Raw genomic sequence first — 25,253 nt, forward strand, 5'->3', positions numbered from 1 at the left:
AGTGAATTTAGGTCATTGGAAACTGGCTCTCAAGTTCTCATGTTTTGGCAACTGGAATTCTCACTGTAGGAGAATGGGGATCTGAACACACAATGGGAGAAAGTAAGAAGGAACCCTGGGTGTTGGATTCGAATTAAGGCATTGTCATGAATGCATTTTACACACACACACACACACACACACGTTAAATCAATGATGCCCCAATAGCAATGAGCAAATGTGATGCGCAGTTCTTGTGTTCTAATTTCACTTCCCATCAATGAACCAAGCCTCACTGAGGACGTGGCCAGTTCCAAGGAAGGGCCGGCCAAACACAGGATAAGCCAGGACACCCTGGTGTCCCAGAAAGTTAAGAAGCACTTGAGGATCGTGATGTCATGTCAAAAAAACCTCAGGTAGCATCTTGGAGGAGCTCCCACTGGAATAATTTGTGCATCAAAAAGAAATATAATGGAGGTGAACTAAACACATTAAATTTTTAAGAAACGCTATGCACCATAGAGACAAGAGAGCAAGAGTAAGATAGAGAGAGACAGAAGCTGTTCTTTACTGAAGAATGCCAGCTAATTCATGGTGGAATTAGCAAATCATCATTTTGTAGCCTTCTGTGTACCTATATCACCCATGGATCCTTAAAATCACGGGGTGACAGTTTGTAGGGGAAGAAGATACTAAGATGGTCTCACAAGTATCATCTCTCAAAGGGGAAAATGGAGAGATTGGAGGTTCTTTCCCCAAGCAAATTACCAAGCTTAGCACCATCGCCTATGGAATATGCTGCCAATCATCTGTGAGCTGAATTTAATCATGAGGAAACAGTCAGGCAATTTCCTGAATGTACAACATTCAGAAAATAACTAACCTAAGCTCATAAAAAAAAGTCTGGAAAAAAAAAAAAAGGCAAAAATTGGGAGTGTGTTGTAGATTTTTAAAGGGACTATATAAAAACACAGCAACAAAATGCATTCATGAACTTTGACCTACTTCTGATTTAAAAATATAAAGAGCTATAGAAGGCATTTGGGGGGATTTTAAAAATTTAACTGTGGATTACAGAATAGATATTCTTGAATTAACATTGATTTCTTTTCCTTATGATAGTGTACTGAGTTTTGTAGAGAATGCCCTTGTTCTCATGAGATGTTTAAGTATTTAGGGGTGGTATGTCACAGGGCCTGCAACTAACTTTCTCTCCAATGGCTTGTCCTCCCCCTCAAAAACATCCCCCACCCACGTGTGCACACCTGTACACATGCAGATAAGGCAAATGAGGCAGAAATCAACAAATGGTGAATCTCAAGGAAAAGGATACAGGTATATGTTGTACATATTTTTCTAATTTTCCATCAACTTGAAATTACAATAAAAACTGAAAAAGAACACATGAAATGCAACATTAAAAAATACCATTGAGATTTTGAATTTGGTGAGCAATACAGTTTGATTCATTTTTAAAAGAAACAAATACTGGTTCTCAGAGGAAAATAACTATATCCCAATAAAAATGTAGAGACAGTGGGTCTGGCCCACTCACTGACAGTCAGAAGCCAGCTCCTCTCCAGGGCCAGGGCCTGTGGAAGTCAATGTAAAGCGCGTGTATGGTGAGTTGCCTGTGGGTGCCACTTCAGCCCACTGAGCTTCAGTTTCTTGCTTTTTTGGGGAGGCTCAGAATCCTAAGCCATCAGGGGCAGAACATGGAGAAGGGATGAGCTCCAAACTTCACACTCTGCCCCCACACTGCTTCAGAGGGGGTCCTGTGCCCTGTTGATAACGTGAGATACAGAGATGTCTCAGAAGTCCTGGGTCAACTCGGCGGTCAGGGAAGCTCAGCAGAGGTTAGTTTGAGGGAAGCAAGGCAGGAGGGTGCTGCAGGCGAAGACTCAGCCTGAGCACACACAGAGCCCTGAGGGTCAGGAGGAGGCAGGAGAGACCAGCTGGGGAGGGATGGGCAGGGCAGGGAGCAGCAGCAGCCACTGCGTCACAAGGATGGTGCTCACCATGGGCAGTTTCCATGTGGGGTATCCACAGTGGAGCAGTTTGTTTATAAGCAAGCAGAGAAAAAGGATTTTGATGTTTTTGTCATGAATAAAGAAAAACACCACTATACATACAAAGGTTATAGGGGATGTTTTAATCATGCCAACAGAATTGGAAAAGATGGCGCCTTGTCCACTGACCTTTCTGAGAAGCAGCAGGTATATAAATCTGCACAATTGGCTCATCCCAGAAGTAGATCTGCTTCACAAGAAAATCAGAGGGAGTAGGTTTCTCAGAGAACCTAGGAGATAAAAACGAAATAGGGATTTCTCAATTTTTTTCTTCTCTCTCAAAGATTTTAGTCAAATTTCTATCAAGAGTTTGCTCAATTTGTGCAAAATACCCTTGTCACTGCAAGGAGGTAGCCTGGGACTAAAAAGGGTCAATGTGCTTAATTCCACAACGCCACCAGGTCTCTTAGTAAAAACTCCTACATAACACTTTCACCCTGCATCTCATTAAAAACAAACACTTTGGCCGGGTGCGGTGGCTCACACCTGTAGTCCCAGCACTTCGGGAGGCCGAGGTGGGTGGATCACCTGAGGTTGGGAGTTCAAGACCAGCCTGACCAACATGGTGAAACCCCATCTCTACTTAAAAATACAAAATCAACTGGGCACGGTGGTTCACACTTGTAAGCTCAACTACTCGGGAGGCTGAGGCTGGAGAATCGCTTGGGAGGCAGAGGTTGCAGTGAACCGAGATTGCACCATTGCACTCCAGCCTGGGCAACAAGAATGAAACTCCATCTCAAAAACAAACAAAAAACCAAACCAAATAACAAACACTTCAGTAGCAAACAAGTACAAGAACGGCCAGCATAGTCTGTAGGAATAAGACAAACAGCACTGGCTACACGTGGTTAGGGAGGGGCACTGTAGCACACACACATATGTTTGCATGTTTGTATTAACTTTTTACCGTAAACTGTTTGTAGATAAAAGATAACAACACAAAGCTAAATAGTAGTCTTAGTAGTTAGACTCAGAAATTCCTCAGAACTGATTTAGTTTTTCTGCATGTGACTTAAAGAAATAAATTAAAATCCAAACTCTAAGCAGATAGCCACTTTTAGACATCGAATGGTTAGCTAAGTTGGCAGAATGAGGATCAGGCCAATAAGCAGAGATTAAACTGTGTGCTAAGGGTGGTGTGGACAGCGCCTGCATAAGATACAGCCTTGTTCACGAGAACCCTTTAATCTAGTTGAGATGCCCACCTAACCAACCAGGAGGAGTAGAACAGTGAGCATCTTTGCCACATAGACTAAACACACGGGGACTCGGAGAAGGAAAGTGATCAAGGCCCTGCCCATCCAGCCCTCCAGCCAACTCTGCAGACTGTTGGTTTCCATTAGCACCTTTGCTGTAGAATTTCAAAGAATCTTTTCAATAGTCACTTACCTTCCCAATAGTCAATTACCTTCCCAGGTAATTTATTAATTAACTGAGGCCTATACAAGTCTCGTGAACTCAACATCCCTGAGAAAAATAATTATTTTATCAAGTTTTCTTAGATATATAAATTTAAACACATTTTTTCCTTTCGGAAAAATAAAAAAAATCTAGCTCAGACCTATGCTGAGAGAATTAGATTTCTAAATGAGACTGTATGCATTATCACTAATAATTATAATGCTTCTCACTCTAATAATGTTAACAAGCAGGAATCCAAACTCAAAAACCAAAGTCAGGAAGCTTACTGTCTGAGCGGCAGAATAGATAACAATTTCTTTAAACAATAAGCCTTATTATTGCTTTAAAAACACAATTTAATTCACTGATTTTTTTTCACAAAACATTCCTAAGGACAATATGTCTTACTCCAATCTCATTCTCATTGTAGCTGTCACCATCTACACACCTTACTAGCAACATGACAGGAAATGCCCTTGTAACAGGTTTGGAAAATTCAATTTCTATCCGTAGAGATTCCTGCGGGTTTTCAGAAAGCTCAGTGAACTGATGGAGATTCACTTTATCCCGAAGCAATACAAATGCTGTTTTATTTCTCCTATTATCCTGTCATCAAAAAGAAAACAAGTTAAGCAAAATTTGCCTTTGGTAAAACAAACACATTAAAAATCAGCCAGCAGAGCCTAAGTGAAGCAGAGATACTGAGAAAGGCTCTCCTTACCAGGCCATCTTCCTCCCCAAACTCGACCATCACGGGTTTCCTTAGCCACTGCCAGTTGATGGGTCTTCTGCTGGAGCAGGTATAGAGGTTGAGGCCCACAACTCCACCAATCTTGGGGAACAAAGACCATCTCAGAGCAAATGACAGCAAGCAGTGGACTTAAGTGAGAAAAGCAGCAAACTAAAGTATCGTGGTGCTGTATTACACTTACATAAAATTGTATGTCTGATATTAGAGGTTAGCATACAAAAATAAACCAGTTTTACTAGTCAGGATGGCAGGATTGGAGTGGATACAATGCTTCATTTGCATCATTCTTATTAAAATCAATGATTTCTAAAGTATTTTGAAGTATTTTTTATTTTAAAAGCTATTACAAAAGAAGTATCTGCTCATTGTAGATAATCAGGAAGGTATAGAAAAGTATATAGAAGAGTGAAGAACAGCTTTTCTATAGTCCCATTGTTCAAGCAAATCATATTTCAGGATGTCGAGTATCAAATTTTGCTATGTAATAGAGTACATATTTGGCAGACAATTTAGTCGTCTGTATCTATATATAGAGAGATGTATACACACACACACACACACATATATATATATATTTTTAACACGGAGTCTTGCTCTGTCGCCCAGGCTGGAGTGCAGTCGTGTGATCTTGGCTCACTGCAACCTCTGCCTCCCGGGTTCAAGCAATTCTCCTGCCCCAGCCTCCCAAATAACTGGGACTACAGGCGTGTGTCACCACGCTCAGCTAATTTTTGTATTTTTAGTAGACACGGGGGTTTCACCATGTTGGTCAGGTTGGTCTTGAACTCCTGACCTCAGGTGATCCACCCGCCTCGGTCTCCCAAAGTGCTGGGATTACAGGCATGAGTCACCGTACCCAGCCTCAGTTGTCTATATTTTTGCAGTCTTCCCAAATTACTAAAATTCCCTAATTGACATAATATCAATTAACTGTATATGAACTCTATCCCCATGTTGAACACTTAGGTACATTTCTATTTGAGTTATCATAAATAATGTTGTTTTGAGTAAATAAATAAGACAAGACATCTTGCTCTGAACAAATCTTTTCTCATTTCCCCAGCATAGATTTTTACAAGTGTAACAGTGTAGGCCAGGTTGTTGCTGGATGCCTAGTTGACAAAGTGCTTTCCAAAAGGTCACACTGACGAACGCCATGGTTTACTCACTGCACCTCCACAAGCAGTAAGTGTTTTTAAGTAATTGCACTTTTGTAAGTTAAAAAAAATCATTTTAATTTGTGTTTTTTATTGCTTGTTAGTTTGAATTATTTTCATATGCTGATTAGCCATTTCCATTTAAAAAAGCAAATGCTGTAAAAGATGAGCATTTTTTGACCAAAATAAGATGTATCTCATTAATTTGTCCATACATCCATCAGACATTTGTTGGGTCACCAAATGAGCCACGTACTTGAGCCAGACTGGGCTCTGGGGCTACAGAAATATAGAGAATCCTTGCTCTCTGCCCTTCCAAACTCGCTTACGGTGACCCTGGGGTAATTCACAAAGCTTCCGAGTGGATGTCTACAAAATTGCCAAGTAGCTGGGACAATCCTCCCTGACTTCCCCATCCTCACATCCCCCTTTCACTGTGGTCCCCTGTTTCTCCTGACCTCCCAGGGAGCCAGGGGCCACCCTGCAGTTTCAGCCCAGCTGTGCCTCTCCGGTGAGCAGGGAGGATGGGGGTAAGCACTGCCATGTCCTCAGCAACCCCTTCTTAAGTGTCATTCAGGTATACTCCACATTTGATGTTAGAACCATATCTTCATTGATCTAAAGACAAGATTGGCTGGGCGCGGTGGCTCATGCCTATAATCCCAGCACTTTGGGAGGCTGAGGTGGGCGGATCGCGAGGTCAGGAGATCGATACCATTCTGGCTAACATGGTGAAAACCTGTCTCTACTAAAAATGCAAGAAAAAGTGAGCCGGGCATGGTGGCAGGCGCCTGTAGTCCCAGCTACTCAGGAGACTGAGGCAGGAGAATCACTTGAACCCAGGAGGCGGAGGCTGCAGTGAGCTGAGATTGAGCCTCTGCACCCCAGCCTGGGTGACACAGCAAGACTCTGTCTCAAAAAAAAAAAAAAAAAAAAAAGACATGATTGGCCACAATGCTTGCATAATCACTGCATCACATGCTGCAACCCCCCAGAGCCTTCTGTTCTCTAACAATGGATTAGAAGGCCTCAAGGAAACACCGAATGGGCCCAGTGACCCAGATACAAGTGACATCTAGTTTTGCCAGGAGTTTTCTGAAGAAGCTAATCTTCTAAGAGGAGTAGAGTCAGCAACATGTTCTAAGTGGCCCCTCTTGACACTCAGAGGGTGCAAACACGCAAAAATCAGGTGCAAATATGCCAACCTAGTCTCTTTTTTTGTCATTAAAGCCCAATTACTGCAAATTTGAAATGGTCATTAGAAGTAGCAGGTCATCTGTCAGCTTGTACCTGCCCAGGAGCTTGGCCCCCTGGATATGGGTTCTTCTTGAAGAGTATGAGCTGGCTAATGTAGCATGGGCTCTGTGTCTCCGCCCCAGCAGGATTGTGCCCAGCAAGGTCACCAGGTAAATGCACCTGGACAGATCCCAGGCTCTGGACAGAGCTCTGAAGGTTGTAATGAAAAAGCGTCCGGAACTCCATCTGCCCAGTGCTAACGTGGTTCAAAGGGAGACAACCCTGAAACACAGAGTACAGGGAGTGGCGTGTTTATAACACAAATGTGCGAACTGTCTTGAATCCAGACCAGGGGAGAGGGGAAAAGTAGTTAAAAAGATAGCCCATCTCAAGTTAGACTGGATGGCAGGAAGCAAGAGCGCAGGCCTTAGGACTCAGTGCTGGGTACGTAGGCAACGAATGTTCTTAAACACTCGTGAGTAATGGTGATGATTATTAGTAGGTTCAGATAGACTATTTACTTGCTAATTTCCCAAATGTTACAGTAGCCGTCAGTTAAATAAACCAGCAAGACTGGAGAGGGATGCTAAATTGGCAGGAGAGGAAGGCCAGAAGCCTATTCACTTACTTCTTCTTGAAAGCACTGGCCATTTCATAAAGTAAAAATAAAAAAATCTCAGAGACAATTTCCAAAGTTACCAGAGCAGAAATAAGTAAATAAACTTTGGCCTTTTTAAGCAGTTATGTATCAGCAGGGCTACTTTAAGAATTACTGTGTGTAATAAATCATTTGCATTACTTCACATCATTCCTCAAAAAAACCCCAGAAAGTATCCTGAGAAATAATGTTTCTGAGTCAAACATCCCAAGTATCCCAGATGAAAACCTACCAAAACAAAAAAGGATAAAATAGAAGCAAGGTTTCACTGGAAACCTTATACTATTACCATGAAATATTTAAAATTCAAAATGAAAGTCTCCAAATACGAAACTGCCACCCAGAAAAATAAACACAGTACTTCAGAAACTGATTCTGTTTTTGGTTTTGAGAAGCAATTACAAATACAGGTTAACATCCTGGGAGAGGGAAATAGTATTTTTATGGATGGAGAAAAAGTGTGACTTACCAACAATAAATCTGAGATAACCGTAATTCCTTCTTCATGTAGATAGCCTTCCTCCTTCGAGTTTCCTTGCTCAGAGACTTCCCAGATTCTACATATGAGACCGATGAGTTCAAGCCTCACTCCTTTGTCAACCACAAATGGCCCTGAGGACTGGCCCTGAGCAAGGAGCGCCCGGGTATATTTGAAGATGAGAACTGCACTCATAAAGCTTAGCTGCACGAACCAAAAAGATGTCAATAAAATGCTTCACGGAGTATGATGCATATATTCTTGCCTCTTTGATTATTATAAGGAATTAAAATGATTGAACTACGGGCCAAGATAACTGGATTTAAGTCCAGGTTTGTCTTTAGGTGATTATTGGCCAACTTCCTAAGAAACAGGTTGCTTTCTGATATTCAGTCTCTTGACCAAAGGAAAGTAAATGGCCTCTAATGATGTTACTTGGTTTAAACCCCAACAACCACTTGGCAAATCCCTTCACAAATTGGCCCCCACCTCCTCCCACAGCCTTCTCCCTCCCCATTACCTATGTGCATTCTAATCTCAAGCCACTTGAATCTCTTATTGTTCCCAAAGAATTGAGGCTTTTTCTTGATGGCCTAGAGATTCCCCTACCTGCAGTACCTTTACCTTCGTTTGGATTAGCAAAATCCATCCTACTTTTCTCTCTCTCTTTTCCTTCTCCTCTCTCTCTCTCTCCCTCCTTCTCCCTCTCTCTCTCTCTCTCTGTCTCTCTCTGTTTAGAGATGGGGTCTCACTCTGTCCCCCAGGCTGGAGTGCAGTGGCACAAGCGCCACTCCCTGCAGACTTGAACTCCTGGGTTCACAAGATCCTCCCACCTCAGCCTCCCAAGCGCTGGGACTACAGACATGCCTGGACTTATCTTGATTTTTCTGAACTCTTAATATAGTCCCCTTTCAAATCTACACAAAAGTAGAGAGAATAGTATAGTAGTATAATATGCCTATCACCCAACTTTAACAATTATTCACTTGAATATTCTTTCTTCTATTCTCTACTCAACTTTTAAAAAATATTTAAAAGCAAAAAGCAAATCTCAGGTATTATTTTTATCCATGAACAATTTAGTGTGTAGTACTGATAGATGAGCACTCTTTCTAAAAACATGCCCACAATGCCATTATCACATCTAACAAAACTATGATTCTTTACTATGTTTTTTTTTTTTTTTAATCTGATACAGAGTCTCGCTCTGTCACCCAGGCTTGAGTGCAATGGTGCGATCTCCGTTCACTGCAACCTCCGCCTCCAAGGTTCAAGCGATTCTCCTGCCTCAACCTCCCGAGTAGCTAGGATTACAGGCGTGCACCACCATGCCCAGCTAATTTTTGTATTTTTAGTAGAGACGGGGTTTCACCATGCTGGCAAGGCTAGTCTGGAACTCCTGACCTTGTGATCCGCCTGGCTTAGCCTCCCAAAGTGCTAGGATTACAGACGCGAGCCACCGCAGCAGGCCCTACTACATATCTTTTAAAACCAACCTCAAATGTCCACGAGACAAAGTCAGCTGCACCACTGCTTGTGTTTGTGCAGAATTTTGTCATTCTCCTAATCATAGGACTAAGCATATTTATTGAAGTATATCTGTTTGCAACTTCATTCATCGATGCTTAAAACACAGACTAATATTTTTCTTCTTTGTACCCTAGAAGCTCCTAGCAATTGCTAGATAATGTGTGTCCATGAAATGAAATTGAGATTCTGTTTTTTATTGGCCATGCTCATTTAACCACAATGATATCTAATGGCTTAGATATACCTTTTAAAATCTAGCTCTTTCACCAACAATAAGGTTACACTAGTTTGGAAATGCATTTAAACCACTATTAAAGGCCCTTTACATGAGGTAGCTTATCATGGATATTAGGACTTAAAATGAAAGAATAGTTTTTAAATTAAACAAATGCTTTAAAGAATATATTATGCCCACTTTCACAATGCCCACTTTTTGGACCAAAAATATCAGAAATGGTCACTTTAAGAGGACAATCATGTTCGGTTTTATTTCCCACTCTGAACTAAGAACTGTGGCAGAGCCTGGGGTTCAGAGACGCACGAGAGAGGGACAACGACGGGAATGATTTGCTATCTACCAGATTTGTGCTCTGGAGCCTCATGAGGGGTCATCGCTGGGAAGTAATTCCATTTTCCAGGTCCCTCAAGTCCAGGTGAGGCCATGTGTGCTCACCAGGGGAAGGTGAATGCAGCGAGGTGTGCACCTGCAGGGCCACACGGCTGACAGGCAGCATACCTTCTCCATGCGCCATTCCCCTGACTTAGGAAACCACAGAGTGGAGGTGTTGGGGGCACGAGATGGACAGGGCCAGAGTCCCTGAGTCACCACGAGGGAGACTACCCACTGAACACCTGCTATGGAATGTGTGCGAATGAAGAAAAAACATCTGTTGTATTCAGCTTCTGGGATTTCAGGGTTATCTGTTATAGCAGCTAACGTTATTTCAACTAAAAACTTAACTGTATTAAGTTTGTGTCTTAAGAGGCTAAGCAGTCTAAAGTTGGAAGACAGATGTACAAAAAGAAATTACAAATCAAAGGTGTTGAAGTGCTAAAACAAAGTCACGTACAAATCTGTCTGAAACAAAATGAACTCTGCCTTCAGATCTTTGTGAAGATTTCATGGAGAAAGTGGCATTTGAATCTACCCTTGAAGAGAAAGTAATATTTTTTCCAGGGGAAGAAGTAACCTGCTCCAGTTACGGGAAAACATACCATTTCAAGGACATAAGGGGCATCCCGAATCCTGCACAGCGAAGCTGCCTATGTTGGGTTGCGTGCACAATGAGGTGCAGAGAGTCAGGTAAAAATGTATGAAGTCCTCGTATGATACAAAGCACAATTGGGCCGGGCGTGGTGGCTCACGCCTGTAATCCCAGCACTTTGGGAGGCCAAGTCGGGTGGATCACCTGAGGTCAGGAGTTCGAGACCAGCCTGACCAACAAGGTGAAACACTGTCTCTACTAAAAATACAAAAATTGGCCGGGTATGGTGGCGTGCACCTGTAATCCCAGCTACTTGGGAGGCTGAGAGAGGAGAATCGCTTGAACCCGGGAGGCGGAGGTTGCAGTGAGCTGAGATTGCACCACTGCACTCCAGCCTGGGCGACAGAGCAAGACTCTGTCTGAAAAATAAATAAAGAAGAAGAACAATCGGATTTTGTCTTCAAACTACTAGAAAGCCATCAAGTATTCTGAACAAACAGATGACATGACCCGTTGTGTTGTTTATGAAGACAGCTAATCAGAACAGAGGAGAATGATGATGCTGTCCCACCTAGACTGGAGATTGTTGGAACTCAGCAGCCCTCAGTGAGGAGGGAGGAGGGATGGAAGGAGGACAGGGCCATCCAGCCACCTTTCCTATATCCATTCCCCTTCTCTCCTGAGCTTCTGCCATGTATCACGTATATGGTATTTCTGCGCCAAATAGGAAGGTCCCTGGTATCAGGGAGTTGACATTCCAGTGGGGGAAGACCAGCAATAAATAAATAAATGAGATAGTTGCTGTTGTGAAAATATTGAAGGAGATAGCCTGTAACAGGAAGGATGACTTCAGATGGTGGGTCTAGGACAACGTCTCTAAGAAAGCAGCATTTGTGCTGAGAGTCAATGAAAGGTCAACTCTTTGAGAAGTCAAGGGGAGGGCACTGCAGGAAAAGGATCAAGGCAGTACTCCTGGAGGATGGCTAGGAAGAGGGAGAAAAGCCAGGAGAGGAGGATAGAAGGAAAGAAGGAGCTAGACACTGCAGGTGCATAAGATGTTTGGTTTCTATTCTGCACACAATGAGTAGCCATGGGGAGTGCTGAGCAGGAGAATGACACTCACTGACTCAGGCTTTTACAATGACTCGACTGCTGTGTGTAGCAGGTATTCTAAGGTGACCTGAGAGGAGGCAGGGAGGACAGGACAGTGAGAGAACGTGCCAGCCTGGATGAGAAATGACATATGCTTGGATTCAGGTGGGGGGCAGTAGAGGTAGGAGAGATAGAAAGATTCTAGCTATGTGTTTGAGGAAGAACAGACAAGACTTCGTTATAAGTGAATGGATGAGGGGAAGAAAGGACTCTGGTGACACCTGGGCTTTAACATGGGATTCTGCATGGATGGCGCCGCCCTGTCCTGGGCTGAGGAAAGTAGGAGGAACATGGAGTTGGAAGGGGTCGGGGGAGGAGCCCACTCTGCCATGCTGGGTCTGTGCAGTTTTGGCCCATGTGGAAATGAGAGTGTATAGTTATACGTGTGTGTCTGGGGTGCTTGAGTCAGGTTTGGGTTGGAGGTGTAGGATGTAGAGTCCCTATCAGATGGATGTAAAGTGGAAGGAGTGGATGAGATCACATAGGGAGGAGGTATGGACAGAGAATCTAGGTGGCCCAAGACAAAGCCCTGAGGCACTGACCATGTAACTGTAGATGGGAGGAGCCAACAGGAGTCAGCCAAGAAGGCCAACCAAGAAACCATGTCATGAAGCCAAGAGAAGAGTGTGTCCTCCAAAGCAGGGTGAGCCCCACAGAAAGTCCCTGGGAGGGAGAGAATGGGGAGCAGAGGGTATCCAGTGGATTTGGCCAGATGGAGATCCACTATGACTTTGGCAGGAACAGCGGCAGTGTGGAGATGGAGATGGAAGCCAGAGTTCGATGATCTAAAATGTATGAGAAACCAGGTGTGGTGATGTGCACCTGTGGTCCCAGGTCCTTGGAAGGCCAAGGCAGGAGGATGGCTTGAGTCCAGGAGTTTGAGGCAGCCTGAGCAACCCAGTGAGACCTCATCTCTTAAAAAGACACACACACAAGAGGCAACAAGTATAGCCCACAGCAGGCTCAGAACTCACTTTTTAAATGCTCTGCTGTGAAGAGGAACATGAAAGTTAGGTGCAAGCTGGAAGCAGGTTTGATTTCACTGGAGGGATTTTTTTACAAAAATAAATGAGATTCTAAGCATGTGCAGGATCATTCAGCAGAGAGAAGTGGAAGCAGCAGCAAAGAGTGAAAAATGAAAAGAGATGAGCTCTGGAGAAGGCAAGGTGGGCAGGAGCAGGACTGTGCCACCTGCAGCCACGCAGGTTGGACATTGTCTAATGCTGGGGCACCCTTCACTCAGACTGAGATGAGGGACAATGAGGGGAGCCTGGAGGAGAGCTCCACACAAATAAAGGGAGAAGCCCATGCAGGGACTGGAGATTCCTTCTATGGTGACAGAGCATGGCCACAGTTAGATTCACAGACTGGAAGTAGATGAGAGAATGACGCGTGTTCTTCTCATCTCTCAAGCAGCAATGCAGGCATCAGCCGACGGGGAGGAAAGTGTGCCAGAGACTCAAGAAGAAAAGAAGATGTGACGAAGGGAAAACCCAATGCCATGTGTTACCAATAAAGAACAAGCCCCTCGCCAAAAGTATTCATAGTATGGACAGTATGTGTTCTCATCCATTTCTACTTTGGGATTCCAAATTTCTTTCTTTCTTTTCCTTCCTTCCTTCCTTCCTTCCTTCCTTCCTTCCTTCCTTCCTTCCTTCCTTCCTTCCTTCCTTCTTCCCTCCCTCCCTCATTCCCTTCCCTTTCTTTCTTCTTTCTTTCTTTCTTTCTTTCTTTCTTTCTTTCTTTCTTTCTTTCTTTCTTTCTTTCTTTCTTTCTTTCTTTCTTTTTCTCTTTCTTTCTTTCTTTCCTTCCTTCCTTCCTTCTTTCTTTCTTTTCTTTCTCTCTTTCCCTTTCTCCCTTTCCTTACCCTCCCCTCCCCTCCCCTCCCCTCCCCTCCCCTCCCCTCCCCTCCCCTCCCCTCCCCTCCCTTCCCTTCCTTTCCTTTCCTTTCCTTTCCTTTTTTGACAGAGTCTCCCTGTGTCGCCCAGGCTGTAGTGCAGTGGCACGACCTCGGCTCACTTCAACCTCCACCTCCTGGGTTCAAGCGATTCTACTGTCTCAGTAGAGTATTTCTCCCGAGTAGCTGAGACCACAGTTGCACACCACCATGCCTGGCTAATTTTTATATTTTTAGTAGAGACGGGGTTTCACCATGTTGGTCAGGCTGGTCTTGAACTCCTGACTTCGTGATCCGCCTGCCTTGGACTCCCAAAGTGCTGGGATTACAGGTGTGAGCCACCGCTCCTGGACTGGATTCCAAATTTCTATATTCAAAATATCTGAGATGGGCTTTGCTATTCAGATGAATTCTTAAAGGAAAAATAACATTTCTAATCTAAGTGTCAAAATATGATTCTGGACAGTATATTTTTCAAGAACTGATTATGTCCCTCAAAACTATATAAAATAGCAGTAAAATATTCTTGGGAAAAAATTGCACTTACCTTATTAGAGAAGCTCACGAGGTCCCTCAACATAAGAACAGAACCAATCATTTCTTCCTGACCGGGAGAAACAACAACAAAACAAAAAGAAAATGCAGGGAGAGGAAAATTAGGTTGTTTGGGTTAAAGTTACATTTTGCCTATGTAGAAATAGCACAGATTCCCTGCTTTTTGGCCAAGAGACCAGTTGGAGGCCAGACCTTCTGTAGAGAGACCATTACTGTGGTGTCCAGTTTTCCTGGAAATCCAGCATCTCTCCTCAATGTGCCCCCGGATATCCTCAGCACACCCCACCAGGGAACTGACACGAGGGCTGATGAAATAAGGCACAGAGCTAAGCAACATTTCTTTCTTTCTTTCAGATGGAGTCCCGCTCTGTCGCCCAGGCTGGAGTGCAGTGGCGTGATCTCAGCTCACTGCAGGCTCTGCCTCCCGGGTTCACGCCATTCTCCTGCCTCAGCCTCCCGAGTAGCTGGGACTACAGGTGCTTGCCACCACTCCCGGCTCAATTTTTTGTGTGTGTATTTTTAGTGGAGACGGGGTTTCACTGTGTTAGCCAGGATGGTCTCGATCTCTCGACTTTGTGATTTGCCTGCCTCGGTCTCCCAAAGTGCTGGGATTATAGGCATGAGCCACCACGCCCGGCCAGAGCTAAGCAACATTTTTAAAAAGGGTCAGGAAGAATGAGAAAAAAATTACATCAAGTGAAGTAATTGTAATTGTAATGAAATAGGATGTATTCTTTGTAGATGTGAATATTCTCTATTGACAATGATAAGATAGCAGTTGCAGAAATTCTGTGAGCAAGGACAGTCACATTTGAATACATGGTGATTTCTTCAGAAGTTGCACACAATCGTGAACTTAACTCTCCAAGATAAAATCAGACTGTTTTACATAAGTTGTACTTAAACAAACTTTAGCAGAATTATGTGTAACAATGATTGACTTGGTCATTCTCTCTTTTATAAACCAGCAGCATTCATTTGTGATATATATCAGCTGACTAGAGAGACCACAGCCATGTATGGGAACTGAGCTGGCTGGCCCTCTTGGTCTCATTTCTTGCCTGTGTTTCATAAGCATGACCACTTGCTAGTGAGCCAGCCAGCCAATCAGGAGCCTTGCCACTTGATAAAGGTTTACAGACACAAACTCACCCTCCTCTGGGCCATACCTGATCTACAAAAGCTAATTTGCATACTGAAGAAATTAATGCATCCTGTATTCGTGACCATTGGTGGCAGGAGGCAGTTTTGTCCTCCTTAGACAAACGACTCAGGATTCTGGTGATCACAGTGATGTAGTTCCTGATTTCTGTGTAACTCCCCATCAGCTGGAGGGTAGACAGGTTTTTCAGGCTGGAATTATACCTGAAGGAAACACAAGAGTTATCATTACCGTTCCAACACATGGCGAAACTTTTCACCCTGCCTACCAACAGTGGGATGGGATTTGTTGCAAAAATACCTCTTGGACAGGTCAGGGTAGAAAGAGAATGATGCAAAGGAGAATTGGTCTGTGTAACAGAAACTCTAAAAAGACACAGTAAGCCATAATATAAAATTTTACAAAAACTCCTTTTATCAGAAGTAAAAAAGGCACAAGAAACCAGCTACTAATATAGAAGCATCATGGCAAGTGAAAGAACGTATTCCAGAGCCAGACAGAGATACCACCGTGCTACAGCTGGCCAGAGTTTATGACTCCGGGTTTCAATAATTGGGTATTTATTTACTTATTTACAAATAGCATACTTACTTGCACTGGAAAAGATAACACAATATTGTGAAAAGAGGCCTATGCATGTGGTCAAAGGCCAGTTCCAGCCCTTGCTCTGCAATTTATCTGCTGTATGAGCTCAAGAGTATTGTTTAAGAGAATAAATGAGCCTCAGTTTCCAAATATATAAAATAGAAATTTTCATCTGGACACATCGCAGTGGGTCATTGCAAGAAGTAAATTAATTAGAAATCATGTTCTAATTGATTAGAAAATGCATCATGGGCTCTATACACATATGTTTAAGCTCACCCTTGACCACTAAGTGATTCGTGGAGACTAAAACCCTAGGAACCCAAGCTAAAGATAAAAAGAACAAATAAATCTGAGCAGAAACATCACTGGCTGCACAACGAGGGGAAGTATACTTCACAGAATTCATCTTGCCAAACTAATAAACATATAAACCAATGACCAAACAAGCAAAAACAATGACCACAAGCCCAGGAAAAGGAGGCAGGCCAGTCCCCAGAGTGGCTGCAACATATTATCTAAAATGTCCAGTTATCAACGAAAAATTATGAGACATCCAAAGAAACATTAAGTGTGACCCAAACATGAGAAAAATAAGCAGGCAATAGAAAATGCCTCTGAGGAGACTCAAATGTTGGATTTAGCAAGGACTTTGAAACAGCTATTATAAACATGATTCAAAGAATGAAAGAAAAACATATTTTTAAAAATCAAAGGAAATTAGAACAATGATTAGTCAAATACAGGCTATCAATAAAGAGATAGAAACTATACATTTATAAGTTATAGAGAGAACCAAATGGAAATTCTAAAGTTACATATATAATAATTGTAACAAAAGAGATGTTTAAAAGTAAATTTGAGAAAGAATCTAGAAACTTGAAGACAGAGCAATAGAGATTATAAATAACAGGAAGAAAAAAGTAGGAAGAAAATGAATAGCAACTCAGAGAAATGTTAAACAATTAAGTTCATGAATTACCTTTTTCTCTCTCTTCTTATTTAAAAAGCCATTCCATAAAAACATTTCTATAGAGCAGTACTGTCAGGCCCATAACACACAGAAATGTAATATAACAAGAACACAAAGGCCAGGCGCGATGGCTCATGCCTGTAATCCCAGCACTTTGGGAGGCTGAGGCAGGTGGATCACCTGAGGTCAAGAGTTCAAGACCAGCCTGGCCAACATGGTGAAACCCCATCTCTCCTAAAAATACAAAAAATTAGCTGGGTGTGGTGGTGTGTACCTGTAATTCCAGCTACTTGGGAGGCTGAGGGAGGAGAATCACTTGAATCCGGGAGGCAGAGGTTGCAGTGAGCCAAGATCATGCCTTTGCACTCCAGCCTGGGTGACAGGGCGAGACCTCATCTCAAGACAAAACAAAATAAAACAAAACAAAACAACAACAACAACAAAAAACACAAAGGAGGTGGGAATAAAACTATGTATTTTATTATATGTAAGAATAAAGAAATGACACTAGATGGTAACTTAAAGCCACAGGAAGACATGAAGACAAACAAAAATACTAAATAAGATTAAAATACATTAAAAGCAATTTCTAAAAACATATTTGTGCTCTCCTCTCCAGTTTATTTAAAAGACAGAAAACTGGCCAGGTGCAGTGGCTCACACCTGTAATCCCAGCACTTTGGGAGGCCAGGGTGGGCAGATCACCTGAGGTCAGGAGCTCGAGACAAGTCTGACCAACATGGAGAAATCCCATCTCTACTAAAAATACAAAATTAGCCAGGCATAGTGACGCATGCCTGTAATACCAGCTACTTCAGAGGCTGAGGCAGTAGAATCGCTTGAACCCAGGAGGCGGAGGTTGCAGCGAGCCAAGATTATGGCACTGCACTCCAGCCTGGGCGACAGAATGAGACTCTGTCTCAAGAAAAAATAAAAAGACAGAATATTTTATAAAACCATAATTATAACATTGGACTGTTGGGTTTGTAACACTGATAGATGTAACATACATAATAATCATGACACAAAAAGGGAAGAGGAAATGAATCTATAGAGGAGTAAAGTTTCTACATCTTGCTGAAATTAATATAAATTTGAAGTAGTTTCTAGTAAGTTAAAGTGTATATTGTAAGCCTGAGTGCAACAACTAAGAAAATATCTAAAATACATACTTAATAATCATTAAAGGAGTGAAAATGGTATACTAGAAAATACTTAACATAAAAGGAGGCAGTAAAGAAACAGAGGAACAAAGCAATAATAAGACATGTAAAAAATAAGCAAAATGGCGTGCATAAATCCATCCAACCACATCAATAATAATATTAAATGTGAGTAGATTACATGAGCCAATCAAAAGGCAGAGATTGTAAGACTATATACAAAACCAAGATTGAACTATATGCTGTCTACTGGAGTCTAGCTTAGGTCCAAGGATAAAATTAGGTTGTAAGTAAAAGGATGGAAAGAGACATGCAAACAGTAACAGCAAGGCATGTAGAGTGGTTATATCTATACCAGACAAAAAAGAAATTAGACAAAAACAGATAGTAGCAATAAAGAGGGATATTTTCTAATGATAATATAGGTAAATTCATCAGGAAGATTAAAAAATTGTAAACATACAGGGACCTAACAATAGGTTCCATATACATGAGCAATAATGGACAGAACTGAAGGGACAGACAGAAAACTCAAAACAATAATACTGTTAATAATGGATAGAACCATTAGGCAGAAAATCAACAAGGATACATAAGACTCAAACAATAATATAAATCAATTAGACCTAACAGACAGCCATTGAACATTGTAGCCAACAAAATCAGATACATATTCTTTTCAAGTGCACATGGGACATTTTCTAGAATACACCGTATAGTAGGCCACAAACAAAACTCAATAAATTTTAAACTACTGCTATTATACAGAGTATATCCTCTGACCATGATGGAATTAAATAATTAGAAATCAATGACAAAAGAAATTTGGAAAATTACAAATATGTGAAAAAGTAAAAAATTCTCCTAAATATTATAATCAATGGTTCAAAGAAGAAATTGCAACAAGAATTACAAAATGCTTTGAGATCAATAAATGAAAACACCAACATTCTAAAACACATTGGGTGCAGCTAAATCAGTGCTGGAAGAGAATTTAATGATATAAATGGCTATAAAGAAGATGCCAAATCAATAATCTAATTTTTCACCTTAAGAAACAAAATTAAAAAAAAAAAAAAAAAAAAGAAGATCAAAGTAAACCAGAGCAAGCACAAGGGGAAAAAATAATAATAAAAATTAGTGTAGAAATGAATGAAATAAAGAATAGAAAAACAACAACAAAAATCAATGAAGCCAAAAGTTGGTTTTTTGAAAACATCAACAAAATGACAAATTTTTAGCTAGACTGACAGACAAAAAATAAGAGAGAGAAAAAGAGATCACTTAAATTACTAAAATCAGGAATAAAATTGATCTTTACTACCATATAGAAATAAAAAGGATTATAAGAGAACACCATACAAAACTGTATGCCAAAAAAATTAGAGAATGTAGATGAAATGGAAAATTTCTAGAAAGAAACAAATTACTGAAACTGACTCAAGAAGAAACAGAACTCTGAATAGTTAAGATACTGAACTAGTCATTTCAAAATTTCCACAAAGAAAATGCCAGATCCAAATAACTTTGCTGGTAAATGTTTATAGAAGAATCACTACCCATCCTTCACAAAATCTTCCAAATATTTGAATGCAAAGGAAGCTAGGTGTGGCGGCACACACTTGTTATCCCAGCACTTTGGGACGTCAAGGTGGGAGGATTGCTTGAGCCCAGGAGTTCGAGACCAGCCTTGGCAACATGATGAAATTAGCTGGGCATGGTGGCATGTGCCTATAATCCCAGCTACTTGGGAGGCTGAGGTGGAAGGATGGCTTGAGCCTAGGAGGTCAAGGCTGCAGTAAGCCATGATCGTGCCACTGTACTCCAATCTAGAAAACAGATGGAGATCTTGTCTCAAAAAAAAAAAAAAAAAAAAAAAAAGGAATACTTCCAAATTGATTGGGGCCAGTATTATTTTGATACCAAAACCAGACAAAGACAACACAGGAAAAGAAAGACAACTACAGGCCAATACCTCTTACGAACATAGACAAAATTCTCAGTAAAGTACTAGAAATCAAACCTAGCATGCAGAAAAAGATGTATACATCATGACCAAATGGAATTTGTTCCCAGACTGTAAAAGTGATTCAACATCTGAAAATCAATCAATTTTATATAATTTGTGTCTTAGTTTGTTTGTGTTATTATAATAAAATACCTGAGACTGGGTAATGTATAAAGAACAGAAATTTATTTTTACAGTTTTGGAATCTGGGAAGTCTGAGATCAAGACACCGGTAGGTTCAGTGTCTGGTGAGGCTGCTCTCTGCTTCCAAGGTGGCATCTGTTGCTGCCTCCTCCAGAGGGGAAGAAGGCTGTGACCTCACATGACAGAAGGGACAGAACAACAAAAGGGGGCCTAGCTAGTTCCCTCCAGCCATTTTATAAAGTGACTAATTTCATTTATGAGAGCAGAACCCTTATGGCCTAATCACCTCCTACAGGCACCACCTCTTACTACTGTTGCATTGGGGATAAAGTTTCAACAGAAATTTTAGAGAGGACACAAACATAACAAATTAACAGACTAAGGTACAAAAAACATACAATCATCTCCATAGACCTAGGAAAAGCATTTAACAAAATCTAATACTTTTTTATAATGAAATACACACACAGGCCAGGCGTGGTGGCTCACGCCTGTAATCCCAGCACTTTGGGAGGCCGAGACGGGAGGATCACGAGGTCAGGAGATCGAGACCATCCTGGCTAACTGGGTGAAACCCGTCTCTACTAAAAAATACAAAAAAACTAGCCGGGCGAGGTGGCGAGCGCCTGTAGTCCCAGCTACTCGGGAGGCTGAGGCAGGAGAATGGCATAAACCCGGGAGGCAGAGCTTGCAGTGAGCTGAGATCTGGCCACTGCACTCCAGCCTGGGCGACAAAGCGAGACTCCATCTCAACAACAACAACAACAAAAAAAGAAGTACACACACAACAAACTAGGAATAGAAGAGAACATCCTCAACCCGATAACGGTTGTCTATGAAAGGCCTCTAGCTAATATTTATATGAAGTGATGAAAGACTGAGTGCTTCCTCCTTAAAAACGGGGAAGAAGACCAGGATTTCCACGCTTGTCACTCTGTTCAGCACTGAACTGGAGGTTCTAGTCAAGAGAATTAGGCAAGAAAAAGAAATGGAAGGCATCCAGATTAGAAAGAAAGAAGCAAAATTATCTCTAGCGACAGATGACATGATCTTATATACAGAACATCTCAAGGAATTCAGTGAAAAACCATTAACACTAACAAACACGTTCAACAGGGTTATAGGATACAAGATATTCCCCCCCAAACAGATGTATAGACTTGACAAATCCCTATGAAAATCCCAGCTGGCTTTTGTTTTGTTTTGTTTTTCTATCCCCTTCAGCAGGTGTCTGGAGCCCCAGTCTGCCCCAGCCAGAGCAAGGCTAAAGAGGCTGGCTGGCACCAAAGCCATTGTGCCATGCCTGTGCTGCTTTGTTTTTGCAGAGATTGGCAGGCTGATTCTAAAACTCATATGGAAATATGAGAGACCTGAAATACCCAACCTTGTAAAAAGAACAAAGTTAGTGGGTTCAGCCTTTTCAGTTTCAGAATTTACTACTAAACTATAGTAATCAAGGCAGCATAGTACTGGTATGAAGAGAGACATTTAGACTAATGGAATAGAATTGAGAATCAAGAAACAAACCTTTTAATTAGGTTATCAATTATAAAAATACAGATAACCTATATAAAAATGGGTAAAGTACTAAGTAGACATTTCTTCAAGGAAGATATACAAAGCACATGAAAAGATGCTCAGCCTCATCAATTACTGGAGAAATGCAAGTCCAAACCTTAATGAGATACTACTTCATACTAACTAGAACAGCTGTGAACAAAAGGACAATAACCATTGTTGGTTAGGATATCAAGAAACTGGAACCCTCACACATTGCTAGTGGGAATATAATGGTGCAGCCAGTATGGAAAACAATTTGGTAGTTACCGTATGACACAGTGTTTCCACTCCTAGTTACCTACCCAAGGAAAATGAAATCACATACACAAAAATTTGCACATAAATGTTCATAGCAGTGTGATTCATGATAGCCGAAAAGTGAAAACAACCCACATATTCATCAACTAATGAATGAATAAATAAAATATGGTATGTTCAAAAACAATAAAATATTATTCAGCAATAAAAAAGAATGAAGTGCTGATATATTCTACTACATAGATGAAACTCGAAAACATTCATTCATATGCGAAGCGAAAAAAGACAGTTACTTAAGATCGTATGTTGTATTTCTCACTTACATGAAATTTTCAGAATTAACAAACCTGTAGATATGAAACAGATCTGTGGTTGTCTGGGCTGGTGGGAGGAAGCTGGGTGGTGGGTAAAGGGAGTGACTGCCAATAAGTCAAGGTTTTCACGGGATGAGGAAAATTGTCTAAAACTAGCCTATGGTGAAGGCTGCATAATTCAATAAATTATTAAAACCAAGGAACTGCATACTTTAAATGGATGAACTATGTGGAATGTAAATGATATCTTTAAAAATGGTTTTTAAAAGAGAAGAAATTGAGGCCAGGCGTGGTGGCTCAGGCCTGTAATCCCAGCACTTTGGGAGGCCCAGGCAGGCGGATCACGAGGTCAGGAGTTCAATACCAGCCTGACCAATATGGTGAAATCCCATCTCTACTAAAAATCCAAAAATTAGTTGGGCATGGTGGCACGCACCTGTGCACCTGTAGTCCTAGCTACTCAGGAGGCTGAGGCAGGAGAGTCGCTTGAACCTGGGAGGTGGAGCTTGCAGTGAGCCGAGATCGTGCCACTGCACTCCAGCCTGGGCGACAGAGCAAGACTCTGTCTCAAAAAAAAAAGGAAGAAGAAGAAGAAAGAAGAAGAAAGAAGAAGGAGAAGGAGAAGGAGAAGGAGAAGGAGAAGGGGAAGAGGAAGAGGAAGAGGAAGAGGAAGAGGAAGAAAGAGAAGGAGAAGGAGGAGGAGGAGGAGGAGGAGGAGGCGGCGGCAGCGGCGGCTTTATAGGCTCTGAAGCACCTGCACAAATGCCATGCAAATATGAGTTAGCAGGAGTGCAGTGATAGCACCCGGACTTTTTTATTTGCTCCATCTTGAGAAGATGAGTTCCTGACACGTTTTTGACACTTGTTAACAACTTGGGGGACAGCCAACTCTGGAGGAAATACAAACAATGGCTAGGATGTCTGTGTGGCATTGTGTTACTCACAGGTCCTCGGCCAGACAGTCATTTCCATGGTAGCGGGGCAGCACAGTCACCACCACAGTGCACGGCTGGACCTTGGAGCCTTTTCCATCTGTGATTTCAGTGGAAACCATGACTGTGAAGGAACATGTCAGAAGAGGGTCATCTTGGACATGTGGGTTACAGAGATGCTTCTTCACACACAGCATCTTCTGGATGACTAAAACTGTGACAAGTGCTAGAAAAGGGGCCAGGTTCCGGGCCACAAGGAGCCCAGGGAGTGAAATACAAACTCGGCAATGGACCGTAAAGGCTTGGGGTTATAGTATGACTAGTCTCTAAATGATATATAGAAATTTAACAGGCCTAGAAAAAAGGCGAAGAAGAATTCTGACAGAGGGGACTTTTTAAAAGACCTAAGATCTGTTTGGGGGACCCAGGAATTCCTTCATGTAACAGGGGTGCAGGGCTGTAGTGAGGAGACCTGCAGATCAGGCTCAGGGTGCAGGTGATGGCCAGATAGTGAGGGTCACAGGTACCGTCATGGGAACCACACAGAAAGATTGACGCCCAGGTGTGCCCTGCATATCTTCATAACAACATTCTCAACCTGAAACCCAGTGCCAAGGATTGGGGACTTAATTTTGGAAGTCAGTGCTTCTCAAGATGTGGTCTACGGACAGTTGCAGCCCAATAGCCAGGAATCCTGTCTAAAAGCAAATTCTGGACTCCATCTTCTCCCCATGACTCTGAGTCAGTGGATACTAGGTGGGCCCTGGAGGCAGTAATTTTAACAAATACCCTTAACAGATAAGGTTGGTCCTATGCACAGACATAGAAAGTCTAAGAGAAGGAGCAGTTTTTAGGCAAGACTCCACTAACTTTGACAAGCTGAGTCTGTGCCATACTCACTCATGCAAAAGACAGGACAAGAAAAGGTGTGCATTATTTACTATATTGTATTTATTTTGCTTATGTTTGCCCCCTTATAAATTTTGGGTTCAGGTATTCATAGGAATTGACTGTACTGATACTGACAATTATAAACAAATACCATGGTTGTGAATGATTTGAGTAACATCACTAACCCTGACACTGCTCCGGGACTGTGACCTAAAATTTGGTCTGTAAATTTATGTTAAAAACCCCTTACTTCCAACACAGAGCTGAGGCCCTGGCCCAAGGTCCTTCTCCTGGGACATTTGCCCAGCCTAGGTCTCACATAACCCTGTATGCAGCTTGACTTCAAAAAAACTCAAGATCAAATGGAGTATAAAGTCACTGTGATACAAAGCAGAGCATGATTATGAAGATCTCAAAATGCTCTGCTCAGAAGTTTTTCTCAATATAATTGACTCGTATCTACAAGAAGGTGCAAGTATTTCTAACTGAAGGTGACAGGCAAGGTCTCACGAAGAAGGGGGCACTTCAGCTTGGCTTAAAGGAGAGGTGAAACTTAAATAAATCAGGTGAATGAAGTAGTTCAGACTTCAGGCTTAATAATCTTACCAGCCCAAATCAAAGAAACTTCTAGATCAGCGACTCTCAACCTTTCCTGCACGTCAGAATCCTCCAGATGTTTAAAAAATAAAACAGAAATGTAAAAAGTCACCACCCCCTAAGATTTTTATTTAACTTGCCTGGGGTTGTGCATGACAAGACACCTTCCTAAATGGCTGCATGTCTCTTATACTCAGTTGAAACCAGTTCCAAGGGACTGGGTTAGAAGTGACCACAACCTCAGGAACAGGGTCAGAGGAGAAAGTTGTCAACACTGGGGGATTCATTTTGTTTAGAGGTTATGTTACTAACATACTAACTCAACATTCATTTACCCCACATTTTGTTCCTTAGCGGAATACCTTGATTCGGTTTTATCTATAATAAATGCAAGATTCACCAGATATGACATATTTCTTTAGTAAATAAGAAATGCCCTGATTTTAAATATCTATATATGAAAAAACATTCTCTGGCATTTTATCATATACAGTATATTTCAGTTAAAATTTAAGATATAAAAAACTGATTTAATTTATTGATATTACTAATGTTCTTTCTGCACTAAAAGGTAGGTAGTCAACCTAAACTGAAA

General features: G+C 41.7%; 1 protein-coding gene across 1 annotated transcript in view; it reads right to left on the reverse strand.

Annotated features, from left to right (window-relative positions):
• Positions 1-25,253, reverse strand: part of PKD1L1 (polycystin 1 like 1, transient receptor potential channel interacting) — a 188,869-nt gene that overhangs the window by 80,335 nt on the left and 83,281 nt on the right. Inside the window, exons 26-33 of the mRNA XM_050784834.1 lie at positions 23,183-23,294; positions 15,241-15,436; positions 14,064-14,120; positions 7,724-7,936; positions 6,651-6,878; positions 4,174-4,284; positions 3,901-4,058; positions 2,178-2,278 (exon numbers count right to left, since the gene is read on the reverse strand). Of these exons, the coding sequence (XP_050640791.1) occupies positions 2,178-2,278; positions 3,901-4,058; positions 4,174-4,284; positions 6,651-6,878; positions 7,724-7,936; positions 14,064-14,120; positions 15,241-15,436; positions 23,183-23,294 (1,176 nt within the window). The remainder of the gene's footprint in view (positions 1-2,177; positions 2,279-3,900; positions 4,059-4,173; positions 4,285-6,650; positions 6,879-7,723; positions 7,937-14,063; positions 14,121-15,240; positions 15,437-23,182; positions 23,295-25,253) is intronic.

Source organism: Macaca thibetana, chromosome 3 (assembly GCF_024542745.1).
Source record: "Macaca thibetana thibetana isolate TM-01 chromosome 3, ASM2454274v1, whole genome shotgun sequence".
NCBI lineage: Eukaryota > Metazoa > Chordata > Mammalia > Primates > Cercopithecidae > Macaca > Macaca thibetana.